Source organism: Thalassophryne amazonica, chromosome 13 (genome assembly GCF_902500255.1).
Source record: "Thalassophryne amazonica chromosome 13, fThaAma1.1, whole genome shotgun sequence".
NCBI classification, from domain to species: Eukaryota; Metazoa; Chordata; class Actinopteri; order Batrachoidiformes; family Batrachoididae; genus Thalassophryne; species Thalassophryne amazonica.
The window spans coordinates 83,264,663-83,279,404 of record NC_047115.1 but is presented as its reverse complement, the minus strand read 5'-3'; the positions used below and the strand labels follow the sequence as shown (position 1 = coordinate 83,279,404).

At 39.0% G+C, this 14,742-nt stretch overlaps 1 protein-coding gene across 2 annotated transcripts in view; it reads left to right on the top strand.

The window, feature by feature from the left end:
• pwwp2b (PWWP domain containing 2B) overlaps positions 1 to 14,403 on the top strand; it is a 37,710-nt gene extending 23,307 nt beyond the window's left edge. For both annotated transcript variants that reach the window (XM_034184692.1, XM_034184693.1), the window contains exon 3: positions 10,706 to 14,403. In XM_034184692.1, coding sequence (XP_034040583.1) covers positions 10,706 to 10,712 — 7 coding nt within the window. In that variant the 3' untranslated portion in view covers positions 10,713 to 14,403. The remainder of the gene's footprint in view (positions 1 to 10,705) is intronic.
• Positions 14,404 to 14,742: the final 339 nt, after the last annotated feature.

Genomic DNA, 14,742 nt, shown 5'->3' with positions numbered 1-14,742 from the left:
GAAACAAAGGAGAGGATTATCAAACTCTTAAAAGAGGGTAAATCATCACGCAATATAGCAAAAGATGTTGGTTGTTCACAGTCAGCTGTGTCTAAACTCTGGACCGAATACAAACAACATGAGAAGGTTGTTAAAGGCAAACATACTGATAGACCAAGGAAGACATCAAAGCGTCAAGACAGAAAACTTAAAGCAATATGTCTCAAAAATCGAAAATGCACAACAAAACAAATGAGGAACGAATGGGAGGAAACTGGAGTCAACGTCTGTGACCGAACTGTAAGAAACCACCTAAAAGAAATGGGATTTACATACAGAAAAGCTAAACGAAAGCCATCATTAACACCTAAACAGAAAAAACAAGGTTACAATGGGCTAAGGAAAAGTAATCGTGGACTGTGGATGACTGGATGAAAGTCATATTCAGTGATGAATCTCGAATCTGCATTGGGCAAGGTGATGATGCTGGGACTTTTGTTTGGTGCCGTTCCAATGAGATTTATAAAGATGACTGCCTGAAGAGAACATGTAAATTTCCACAGTCATTGATGATATGGGGCTGCATGTCAGGTAAAGGAACTGGGGAGATGGCTGTCATTACATCATCAATAAATGCACAAGTTTACGTTGATATTTTGGACACTTTTCTTATCCAATCAATTGAAAGGATGTTTGGGGATGATGAAATCATTTTTCAAGATGATAATGCATCTTGCCATAGAGCAAAAACTGAAAACATTCCTTGCAAAAAGACACATAGGGTCAATGTCATGGCCTGCAAATAGTCCGTATCTTAATCCAATTGAAAATCTTTGGAAGTTGAAGAAAATGGTCCATGACAAGGCTCCAACCTGCAAAGCTGATCTGGCAACAGCAATCAGAGAAAGTTGGAGCCAGATTGATGAAGAGTACTGTTTGTCACTCATTAAGTCCATGCCTCAGAGACTGCAAGCTGTTATAAAAGCCAGAGGTGGTGCAACAAAATACTAGTGATGTGTTGGAGTGTTCTTTTGTTTTTCATGATTCCATAATTTTTTCCTCAGAATTGAGTGATTCCATATTTTTTTTCCCTCTGCTTGATCTAAAAAGTAACCGTTACTGACTACCACAATTCTTTTCCTGATTTCTTACAGTGTTTCTTAAAGCCAGAAAGTTGCCATTTGAAATGACTTTAGTTTTGTGTCATGTCTGTGATCTGCTTTTTTCTACAAAATTAAACAACTGAATGAACATCCTCCATGGCTGGTGATTCCATTTTTTTTGTTTTTTTGCCAGGGGTTGTAGTTCTGTCATCTTAACAATATGGGAAAATATGTTTTTTGTGACTAAAATGAGCAAGAAAATGGGACTGAGAAATAGCGCTCATTTAGCTATATTAATTGCACCAAATTGCATATAGTATTTCCTCCAGACCCCCACACACACACACTCACACACTAGCTGACAGGCCATCATGAAAATATATATATTAGGGATGTGACTCGTATAACAACTCACGATTCAATTCAATTCCGATTCTCTGGGTGACGATTCAATCCAGAATCGATTTTCGATTCAAAGAGCTCTGAGAAATAGTTATATTACTTAAAAAATGTTTATGTTTAAGAAAATGCAGCTTTACAAGGTTAATCAAGTGATTCTAGATGTAAATTTACTTATCTGCTTTGCTCGTTCAGAGTTGGCTGGCAGTTTAGTGAAGCGCTGTTCAGTAGTCGACAGATACCGCTGCTCCCCTCTTTTAGCTCCGGGTGATGGCGTAGCATGTGGGCTTGCGGATTTGAAGTGTTTCCAAAGTACTTGACTTTCATTTTGCAGATTTTGCACACTGCATAAGTCATGTCAAGCTCCTTCTTATGCAGCAAATAATAAAATCCAAAATGCGCCCAAACATTTGCCTTCAGCAAAGACGGCGCTGGCTGAATTAGCTCTTCGTCCGCCATGCTAAGCTAATGTTTGAAGCACGCCGGTCCCTCCCCTCGCGGGGACGCTGTAGTATGGAGGCCGTTGCCTGACAAACAGTACACGCAGCGAGTAAGCAAGAAAATGTTTAAAAAATGCTTTTTAAAAGTCGATTCTTGGACATTTTGGATCGATTCAAAATGAATCGATTTTTTTTTTTTTCCGGCACCCCTAACATACATATATATATATATATGTATGTGTATATGTATGTATATATATGTATGTTTTTTTTTTTTTGTTTGTTTGTTTGTTTTTTCTCAAGGGCCACTAAGTAACGCGTTACCGGCATCACTGTATATATGTATATATATATATATATGTATATGTATATATCTATATATATGTATATGTATATATCTATATATATATATATACGTATGTATATATACGTATGTATATGTATATATACGTACGTATACGTACGTATGTGTACGTATGTATACGTATGTGTATGTATACGTACGTAAAAAGTATACATAAAAAGTCCAATACAAGGTCTTACTTATTTTTAATGTTGCCAGCATGATGGCAAACATTTCCAGATCATTTCTCTGTGGTTGCATTGCATGAATGAGCCCACTGCCACAATGGACACAGAACTGCCTAAAAATATTAACCGCCCAACCCCTGTATGTTTAGCTATCCTGTTTGCTTAGACAAGTGTATCATCAAGAGTCAAAGCTTAAATAAATTCAGAAATGCCCAGTCTGGCAACACACACAATTTCTCCATGTTTGGCAGTCATGGCTTTCAATGAATGGAGAATTGAAGTACTTGGAGCTCAGAGTCAGTACTGCATCATATCTTGAAAAATCTCATTCAGGAAAAGAACAGGAAGTCTGCAGCAATGGCTGCTGCCACTGCCGTGTTTAGTGTGATTATTAGTGACAAAAGCCTCTCTTATGCTACAATGGCGATCATTTCAAAAGTTTTGTATGGTATATGTGACATGGGGAACAAGAGCAATCAGAGATTTTTGATGTCTGCCAGATCAACTCCAAAATTCAGTGGAGTCTTCCATGGCCTAATAGCAGTGGTGGGCACAGCTAACCAAAAAGTTAGCTTCGATAACCATTAATCGGATAACGGAAAAATGATCTTTTATGATGTTAAACTGATAAACTGCAAAAAAAACAAAAAAAAAAAAAAATCTTTATTACAGATAACTGATAACTTTTATTCAGAGGTGGCCACATCAGATTACACTGTCGGCTTCTGATAAACCAGTTTCACTTTTCGCTGCTGGGTAAATTCAAGGATCACAAACACATAAGAATGCATGAAAAATGAATGAATTAAAAAAATGAAACCCCAAACACTGTCATCATATTTCAAAAGCAGTAAAACACAATATTAGAAGTCACAGTTTATCTCTGTCATTATGAACTAAAAAGCTGATGCTTTTTTCACACACTTTCAACCAACCCTGCGGCTTAAACAACCGAAACACATCCATTAATGAATGATGTTAAAATTAGCCCCTTTTGTTTTTGTGTCGAGCGGACAACTCACTCTAACGTTCAAAGTGAATCTGAACTACGCTACCCACAATGCTTCCTGCGTCGACTGGCCAATCATGTTTTGCGCTTAATGATGATGTCATCAGCAAGCAACAGGCAGTCAGTCTGCTACAAACACACAATGTTTAATTTTTACGGTTTACAAACGTTTTTGACCGTTAAAATTTGCTCACTTTACCAGCAAAAAAATGTCATCGGACTGAAAGTTATCAGAACTAAATTTATCTGAAGATAATTGGTTCGATGATGGTTTTAAAACTTATCTGAAAAGCTAATTCACTAGCAAAAACATTAGCTTCGATAATAATCTATCGGATTAGCTGAACTGTGCCCACCACTGCCTAATATGTATCTGTGGTGCAAATTTGGTGAGAATCCATGAAGTAGTTTTGATGTAATCCTTCAAAGCTTATATAAAGGGAAATCTTAATCCAGATCCAGATCACCTCCAAAATTTAATGGAGTCTTCCATGGCCTAATATGCATCTGTGTTGAAAATTTCATCAAAACCTGGGATGCAGTTTTGATATAAACTTTCAAAGCATATATAAAGTTAAATCTTGATTCCTGATCACCTCTGAAATTTAATGGTGTCTTCCACGTCCTTCAAACCCTATATGAGGGCCTGGTCACACGGCACACGACGATAGTTGAACGAAGGAAAAAAGTCACAAATCATCGAGAAAAGGTGGACGAATGAGCCTGCACTTCTCCCATCACCGAAAATCCTGCGAATCAAAAGCGCATTAAGGATCTTAACAAAACCTAAACTAACAAAAGAAAAACGAAACATTCATGGTGATGTAACTTGACAGCAGGAATCAGAGTGAGCGCCAGCCTGTGATCATGTCTGCAGCACCTGCAAGTGTGAGATCTTGTTGTCTTGACAACAGGTTTGTTCACAACAACAACGTGTGCGCACATGCACGCCCCAACCGTCTGACAGAGAGAGAAAGTAGTTTTCATTGAATTGTTTAGACACTGCATATTGTTTACACAAGCGATCCCATGATCATTTGTGGAACAGTGCACGCACATACCGGCTGGAAAGGCTGTGCGCACATGCACACTCCAGCCGTCTCTGGCTGGAACGTACGTAAATAGTTAAAGTAGTTGATAAAACATTCTTGCCACTCTTGTTTCTGTATCACAACGTTGCTTTTTGTCCCACATGTGGACAAGTCACATTCAGTTCGTTGGATCTTTAGTTATTGATATGTTCAGATATCGTCAGTGTTCGTGCAATACATTGGACTTGGGAGATTGGACGAGAATCACGCGGAATGCTGATGGTATGGGAACTGCGCAAACGAGGAACCGTCAAGACAGAAAGCAAAACAATACAGACGAATTGAGGTTGTCATCTGGATTTTTCAACAGTTTGAAAATTCTGACGAAGCTACAGCAACGAAGCTGGATGATGGTTTAACTCCGAAAGTTAATGTAAATCCAGATTTCTTGTTTAGATTTGGCTTCGGTGTCCTTCGTTAGTGCCGCGTGACCGGAGTTTAAAGTGAATCTTGATCCAGAATCCGCATCGGAATCACCTCCAAAATTCAGTGGAGTCTTCCATGCCCTAATATTTATCTGTGGTGCAAATTTGATGAGAATCTGTGAAGTAGTTTTGATGTAATCCTTCAAAGCTTATATAAAGTGAAATCTTGATCCAGAATCTGAATTTGGATATGCATCACTTCCAAAATTCAATGGAGTCTTCCATGGCTTAATATGCATCTGTGGTGAAAACCTGGTGAGAATCCATGAAGTAGTTTTTTACGTAATCCTTCAAAGCCTATAATGAAACTTGATCCAGATCTGGATCACCTCCAAAATTCAGTGGAGTCTTCCATGCCCTGATACAGTGGGGAAAATAAGTATTTGAGCCCCTGTAAGTTTTGTAGGTTTTCCCACCTACAAAGAATGGAGAGGTCTGTAATTTTTATTGTAGGTACACTTCAACTGTGAGAGACAGAATCTAAAAAAAAAATCCAGAAAATCACATTGTATGATTTTTAAATAATTAATTTGCATTTTATTGCATGAAATAAGTATTTGATCCCCTAGAAAAACAGAGCTTAACAACTGGTACAGAAACATTTGTCTGCCATTACAGAGGTCAGACGTTTCCTGTAGTTGTTGACCAAGTTTTCACACACTGCAGCAGGATTTTGGTCCACTCCTCCATACAGATCTTCTCCAAATCTTTCAGGTTTGGAGTTTCAGCTCCCTCCAAAGATTTTCTACTGAGTTCAGGTCTGGAGCCTGGCCAGGCCACTCCAGAACCTTGAAATGCTTCTTACGGAGCCCCTCCTTAGTTGCCCTGGCTGTGTTTGGGGTCATTGTCATGCTGGAAGACCCAGCCATGACCCATCTTCAATGCTCTTACTGAGGGAAGGAAGTTGTTTGCCAAAATCTTGAAATACATGACCCCATCTGTCCTCCCTTCAATACGGTGCAGTCGTCCTGTCCCCTATGCAGAAGAGCACCCCCAGAGTATGGTGTTTCCACCCCCGGTTGGGATGGTTTTCTTGGGGTTGTTCTCATCCTCTAAACATGGTAAGTGGAGTTGATTTTAAAAAGCTCTATTCTGGTCTCATCTGACCACATGACCTTCTCCCATGCCTCCTCTGGATCATCCAGATGGTCACTGGTGAACTTCAAACGGGCCTGGACATGTGCTGGCTTGAGCAGGGGACCTTGCTGCCCTGCAGGATTTTAAATCTTGACAGCATCATGTGTTACTAGTCCCAGCTCTCTTCAGGTCATTGACCAGGTCCTCCTGTGTAGTTCTGAGCTTTCTCAGGATCATCCTTACCCCACAAAGTGAGATCTTGCATGGAATCCCAGACCGAGGGAGATTGACAGTCATCTTGTGTTTCTTCCACTTTCTAATAAATAATCATAACAGTTGTTGTCTTCTACCAGGCTGCTTGCCTGTTGTCCTGTAGTCCATCCCAGCCTTCCCAGCCATGTTACTTCATCTGTGACATTTCTACTTCTCTTCCTGTGTTTCTAAATGTGTTATGTGAGTTTGGTAATATTTCTGGCCATAAAATAAACAAAAAAGTGAATTGATGCACATAAATCAGGAGGTAACAGACTCTGTGTGTGTGTGTGTGTGTGTGCATTGCCATTTAGACTGTGAGAGGACAGAATGAAAATATCTTGGTGTTTGAGTCACGCACAGATTTAAAGACCTTTTTATGGCAAACTTTCCACCATTTTTGTCCTTTCTTAAGGAGGATCTTGAACACTGGGATCTGCTACCCTTATCTCTGGCAAAGATGAATCTATTGCCCAAGATTCTTTACATTTTTCAGTGTGTACCGGTGTCGCTGACTTAACAGCCCCCTTAAAATTGGTCTGCCCTGCCTTCATTGCGCATGCGTCATTTAGGACAACAGCTCTTCTGAGACTGAGTCTCTCAGGGCTGTGCAAACTCAGCGGAGCCGAGGAATTCCGCAGATTTCATCATGGGGGTGTTAGTACTCTGTAATTGTGATCGTCACTGAGTTTTTAAGATGCCTATCGCAAAGCGTTTCCTTTTTTTACGACATTGTGCAAGTTTTATAAGTCCGCGGACACTGATCTGTGTGTTACAGATACAAATGAGGAACTTTGCTGGGGAAAAATGCCACTCAGAGCGTAGCTGTTGTGACAGTTGTCGTAAAACGGGACTGGTTGGTTGCTGTGGCAATGCTGTGTGGCTCCTGCAAGACGCTTAAGCTAAACGTAGCATATGGACATCGCAAACTTTTAGAGCTCTCAAGTTTTTAAAAGAAGATTTTTGCAGCATGTCTGTGTCACGGAGCGACATCAGACAGGGCGAAGATGGCGAGAGACAGTTTGAAAAAGTTTAAGGACAAGAATCCGTGGAATTGTTGCTGGTTTCATGAACACATCTCAAAGATAAACAGAAAAAGTGAACTGTGTCATCAAGAAACACAGTAAGAATTTTTCTCTCCTTGGAAAATAAACATTGTGCTGTTCAAACAGGAATTTAGACAAGATTATATGACTTTTTATTATTAATCTAGACTTTCTTTCATTGGAAAAAAGACATTGTGGCTTTGAGTGGATTTACATGAATTTACACAATATGTGGCTTTTTTATTTTTTAATTTTGTTTAAAATTGTTATTTTTACCCAGATTTTCAAAATATTCTACAAGCTTTAGCTGTGGTTTTTGAAATGCTTTAACAATACGATGTCTGTCCATAAAGTATCATACCTTTTTATTTATTTATTTTTTTTAAACTATATGGATTTGATTCATATGTTTTCACGTCAGACAAGCTTGAACCCTTGTGCGCATGTGAACCCTTGTGAGTTTTTCCACGCCTGTTGGTGACGTCATTCGCCTGTGAGCACGCCTTGTGGAAGGAGTGGTCCCGCCCCGTCGCCGGATTTTCATTGTCTGGAAATGGCGGAATGATTTGGGGTTTTTTTCCATCAGAATTTTTTCAGAAGCTGTTAGAGACTGGCACCTGGAAAACTATTCGAAAAATTTATCTGGCTTTCGGTGAAAATTTTACGGGCTTCACAGAGAATAACGTCTGTTAGTACAGCTTTATGGACCCCTTTAAGGACGCTCAGCGCGCTGCGCTCCGAGCTGCGATGACACGGCACAAGCCACCGGACCATTTCTGAGCTGATGGCTCTGTGGATACGAGACCGGCGTGTGCTCTTTCTCTGGTTATCACAAGAGCTGGACATCAGCCATTTTCCGGCAGATTTCACTTTTAACAAGAGATTTTGTCATGGAAAGCCGCGCGGAGGCTTCGCGCGTCACAACCGATTCGCTTTGGAAGTGAGACAAAGGAACACCTCCGTTTTGGCGTGTCAGAGGACAAGTTTGGACATGTCTATCTCGGCTTTCAATGCTTACCAGTCCAGTAAGTATCAGTGAAATTGTGGAGAGCTGTATGAAACATACTATCATGCAGTTAATCTTCCACAAACTGCACTGGACCAAAGTTAAAATGTCTGTTTTTACCCAAAATAAACCCTATATGTGATCATTGCAAAGAATCCGATGCCACTTTAATCTCTTAAACCCTAGAGTCCCCAAATTTGGACTTGCCCTGTTTTGGAACATTTGAACATTCATATCTCACCAGTGCTTACACCAACATACACTTATTATACATCAAAATATCAAGCGAAGTCCCCTCTACGAAAGTATCCACTTCAATCACATATCAACTAGCCACAGCTGAAACGCGAAGGAAATAAAGACATAAATCGGGATTCATTTTTTGGGGGAAAAAAAACTCATTTACTCCTACCAAGTATTATTTACTTTCAATTTTTTGCATTCGCAACATCCCCCAGTACCTGTCTTTTAGCTGATCCAAACTTTTGCATTTTTGACCTTGTACAAGCTGAGAAATAAATCATAATGTATGGGTATGTGATTTTGGTGAAATAGGCTCTAGGGCTTAAGGGGTTAATCCACATGCTTTGGTTATACAATTTTTGGCTGTTACTATTTGGTACTCTCTAAAATTATAGGTAGAGGTCTAGAACCATCCGCCTTCCAAGGTGTATTTGGTGTGGTGACACAAACCCTAATTCTGAAAAACTACACAGAAAGTTGTCTGGTTTTTGCCACACTTGTAGCCAGAAGACAAATTTTGTTGTGGTGGAAAGACTGTAACCCTCCAACTTCTACTCGGTGGATTAGAGATATGTTGTATTTTATTAAAGTGGGGGAGATGAGGTATACTGTCAGAGGGACAGCCGCTAAGTTTTTACTGATATGGCAGCGCTTCTTAAGTCATATTGACAGCGGAAGCTCAGATCATTTTGTGAATGAATACCATAATCATTCATGTTTTATAACAAAGAGATGCGCCGTTGTTTCATCAATTACAGCTCCTCTCTTTTGTGCACGTCAGTGCCTGTTTGTAACCCAGATAAGAGTATGTTACCTCGAGTCCCTAATATTTTGCTATACTGTATTTTATTTATAACTATTGTTGACAGTCATTATTTTTGTTATTTCTATTATTATAATTATTATTAATGATCATAGTAGTTTTAATTAATTATTTTATGTATTGTGTTCATTATTATTATTCTGTTGTCCTTCATTGTGAAGTGGTTTTTTCAGTGTTAACAGGGGCAGGGATGGGGTTATAATGTCTGCTGTTGTTGATTTTCAAGATGTACTACAAAAAAATTAATGAATAAACCTTGTTAAAAAAAAAAACAAAAAAAAAACACCAAACACCTGGTCAGCCTGCGGCACTGTTGTTGCCTGATCTCTGAATGCACTGACCCCTGTGAAGATGAGCACCAGGACCTCAAGACACTCATAACTGTTATCTAGGAAGGTTTGTTCTCAGTCAATCGCATTTATTTATAAAGAGCTTTACAGCACCAAATGGTGTCCAAAGTGCTTAACAGTAAAAACACACATTCATAAAAAAAAAACACACATACAATAAATTTAAAACAGCACATAAAAACATGTCACCTCCCCACTAGGTGTTAAAAGCCAGTTTAAATAAATAAGTCTTTAACTTGGACTTAACTTGGATTTTTAAGTGCTATGTCGGGAATAGTGTGTAAATCGAGAGGTAGCTTGTTCCACAGTCTGGGCCCAGCTACCGCAAAGCACCATCACCCCAGAATTCATATCTAACCCTCAGAACATCTAATTAAAGCTGGCTAGATGCCATAATGTCCTACTGTAAGTGCGCAAAGTTACAAGGAGGTGCAAGGCCATAGATAGCTTTCAAAACAAACATTAAATTTTAAATCAATTCTAAAATGAAGTGGAAGCCAGTGGATTGTGAATACAGGACAGGCGTAATATGCTCACATCTAAAAGTGTTTGTTAAAAGACGAGCAGCAGAATTCTGCGCCAACTGGAGACGTGTGAAAGAAGACCGATTAATGCCAGAATAAAATGCATTACAATAATCAAGTCTGGAGCTGATGAAAGCATGAATGGCTGTCACAAGATATCGTCGACTGAGAAAGTTATTTACTTTACTCCTGTAATACACACAGAAAACCTCAGTATATGACGGTGTGTTTGTGTCCACGCAGTAGCTGATGTTTAATTTGCCATTCCTTATTGTGTGGACAGTCTCTCACTAAGTGCTGAACCTTATAGTTTAACATTCCTGCACTGGATGTACAGCCTGCTGTGTTTGCTCCTTATCTTGACTTTGTTTTTTCTTCTTCTTTATTCTCTTCTTTCTGTTGTGTAGAGGCTGAGGACTGGAGAGAGGTCTCCGAGGTTTTCCTGAATTCAACACCCAGAAGGGAGTACGTGCTGTTGCCACGGCTACTATTTATATGCCCCCCCCCCCCCCCCCCCCCCCCCCCCCCAATTTTTTTTCACAGAGATAGTTGGAAATTGACCACCAAGGTGGAGTGTTAAGACTCAATAAGGGAGCAAAAAAAAAAAAAAACCCTGAATCGGGCATCTCATAGACTGCTGTGAACTAAACTATTCCTCAGTTTTTATTTTCTAGATCATCAGTTAATCATGTCTCAATAGATCTCAATAACGACACTAAACAACCTGAATGTATTTATTATCTGTGATGGTTTATTAGGACTCCAGCATTTTACTACAGTCTTGCGAACCCTTCTAGTCTGCTGCTGTCATTATTGCGGTCCTGATCCTGTTCACCACGAGTTCTTCCTCGTCCAGCCACAGGAGATCGATGGTATCTGAATGTTCCTCAGTGCCATCTTCAAAAAGGAGGACGAGAACAGAAGATGTCTTAGTGTGATCCCTCTTACTTCTGAAAATGTGAACAGCTCCACCCAGAGACAGCTGTGACTGTTCAGCTCTTCCAGCGAGCAGTGTTCCATCCTTGTAGCCTTCAGCGACCTTTATTTGGATTTGTGGACGTATTTATACTTAACTGGATCATCTCCAAAAATGTTTCTTCCTTTTCATTTTTAACTCTGTCAGAAAATTGTCAGGTTGCCGTAAGTACCCCCAATTTATTTTACTTGTTAACATTATTACATCACTTTAATTATTTAAAGAGTCTCGTTAAGGAAAAAAAAAAGCACTTTATCTGTACCTTGGTGGCCTGCTGTAAGCTCACTGTCTGAAACACTATGGCGAGATACAGCGCAGATAGGCAACGGGGGAGTTTAGTAGTCTTTGTGGTTGACTATCCATGGCCTTGGAGATAATTTTTTTTTTTCTATTGTACAATTTGGGAACACCGGACACATGTTGTGGATAATTGTGTACACTGTATCTCACATTTGTGTTGGGTGTGTTTCTCTCTGAACTTAACCAGCTTTGGCAAGCCATATTAACATTTATTAGGTAGACGACCGTCACATAGCCACCATAGATAACTAAATTTAATTTATGAAGGAAAATTCTAATTTAACTTGTCCCATATTTACTGTTTGACTACAATCACCCATTTTGGGGGGGAGAGTTTAACAGCAGAGATTAATTCTAATGCCCATGACTGAATTCCAACGTATCACCATTTACATTGAGTAGTTGCTCAAAATCGAAGTTGTGATTGGTTAAACTGAATATGAGATACGTTTAATTTTTAGGTTTTACTAGTCACATTTTTTAAGATGTCAATTTATCTGCACAAGGAGTCTTGACAGCCTAATTTAGTTTGGATGTACTTTCATCTATTATACTGACTTGTCAGGATGTTGGTTGCTGTCTTGACTGTCCTGGCTCGGTATACATTGAACTATAAAACTGTGTGCATACGTAATCACGTTGTGCTGTTTCATGCAAATTGGTTGTTGGCTAGAGATGATGATTTTGAACCAATTTTGACACAGCTGCTGTTAGAAATATTTGGAACGGTTGTGAACATTAGTGCACAGCCTACTGTCTGAACCCTGAACCTTGTACAGCAGCTAAAATAAACGAGTTGAAATGCAAGTCAACCTGCATGATTACTGTTTGGAAGTGCTGTTGGAAACCCCATGTTCAAGACTATTTTCATAATCCTACAAACATTTTTTGGGGGGTGGGGGGTGGTTCTGTACTCATTGATGTCAGTGAGTATGTGATGAATTTCAATTAAACTTCACAGAGTGGTCGTACACCATGTGAAGATGTGGATGTAGGAAAATAATTCTGGTCGGATTCTCACGAGGAAAATAATTAAATTTTTGTGCTTAATTGAGGCACCATATGATAATGGACCTTGTAAACGCAACCCATCCTAAACCATTTGGTGAATTTCAGTGAAATGTCTCATACTTGTACAATACCATGTGAAGTAGCGCTGCAGTGATTAATAGATTATTAATAGACTTTTCAATTCATCCACAGCTCTTTTGATAATTGATGATATAATTGATAAACATTTAGTTTTTTTTTAAGTCTAAATTCTTTGATTTGAGCTTCTTAAATATGAATATTTTCTGGTTTATTCTAGTATCTGCTTTACTCCTGTCTGGCAGTGAATTGAATTTATTTGGGTTGTGGAAAAATAAAACAAGACATTTAAAGGAATCATCTTGGGCTCTGCATAATATCAACCAACATTTGTTTGCATTTTTTTTTTAAACAAGTAAAATAATCAATCTGTTAGAGAGAATTAATTGCAGTCCTAATGTGAAGGTGGGCATTAAGAAAAATAAGTCCAATCAAGCATGTTCAAGGGGACGTCAATGGATTTCTTTTTTTTTTTTTTAGATAAAAAAACGTCAGTTCCACTTGTGGAGGCTGATCAGTTGTTAATTCAGGTGCTTCTTCACAAAAGATTTACTGCCACCAATATCTCATGCAGACAAGCAACTAGTGTGGTGGCGAGAGAAGGGCGGGGCAGCAAGGAGGTTGTTATCATTTTGTGAGCTTAATCTCTAGTTGGAAAAGATCAATGTTTGGTGTTGAAGCCACTCTCTGCCACTGTCCTGTTGTTTCACATGAGAGCTGATAAATGAGCTTTTTATTTGGTCACTCTTACAACTAAATGATTTTGAGCACATAGAAGTTCATGGAATTCTCATGTCTTCTCACTATCATGTGCTACTATTGATACTCTATATACTGACCAGAATGAATTAGTTCATGACCAACAATTTCACTCATCCAAACTATGAATCCAGATATGTCAAAGGTTTTTTTTTTTTTTTTGAGCAGTTGGAAAGTAATTACAAGTTTCTGAAAGTATAGTGAAGTATATATTTTACTAGTTGGATTTTGAATTCACTTCCATATAATCTTAAAACATTCCGACGAGTTAAAATGCTCGTAGGAATCTAAAACATAATTATGGAGTGTCGAGTAAAACCTTGGTGCATGTTAACATGGCTTGCCATAAACCACCACACTACAAAAATCCACATGAAACATTTCCACTGGAGAAACATGGGTCAACAGATGGATCAAAGCCCCGTATGCATTATCAGTCAAAGCTTTATTAGTGACACGGAGAGAACAATAACATGCTGTAAGAATACTGTGAATTCAGCTGCTGAGGGGAAGAAAAGGTGCAAACTTGCTGTTAGCTGGAGCCTGCAGTTCCGGAGTGATCGGGTAAAGTGGACTGCAGAGCTGACGTTTAGCGACCTTTGTGTTGGAAGAGAGGGAGGGAGGCACACAGTCATGCTCAGCCAAGCAGCCTGGCTCCTTTCTGCCTGCCTGGAAGGCTTTGTTCTGGTCAAGGCTGAAAACTGGCTCATTGATTGTTAATGAGAAGAGGTATTGGGTGAGCAGGTAGCACACCCTTTTTGATAATCTGTGGTTTGACTGTTTGCTGTCAAGCCTCTGTCGCTTCCAGGCAGCCTTACACAAGTAGGAAGTCTAGTGGATTCCTGAAAGGAAAACTGCTGTCAGGATTTTCCCGTGTATGAGCAACATTGCTTTCTGCTGTTGCCCACTTTGGTCAATGTTATTGGCTACTTTTGGTTTTGTTTTTTACATGTACTGTAAATAAAATATATACAAGCAATACCTGTGCTGTGGACCAAGTTATTTCTGATCAAGTGTAAATGATGTTAACGGTGGAGTTCGATTTATTAGTAGCAGCTGAAAATACTTTGTTTAAACTATTGGTTGATTGGCAGAAAATTACTTTGCAACTATTTATATAAATGATGAACATCTTTAAATAAATTTTTCGTTTTCATATTTTTTGAACTTGTTGGTTTTCTCTGGAGTTTTGCACATTTTTTGGTGGGTGGATGACAGTATTTCTTTGGCACTTTTGTGCCAAAACAAACAAACAAAAAAAAAAAACCAGTTTGGTCCTGAAATGGGGTGTAATGGTGAAAGTGGTTTTTAGCTCATTTT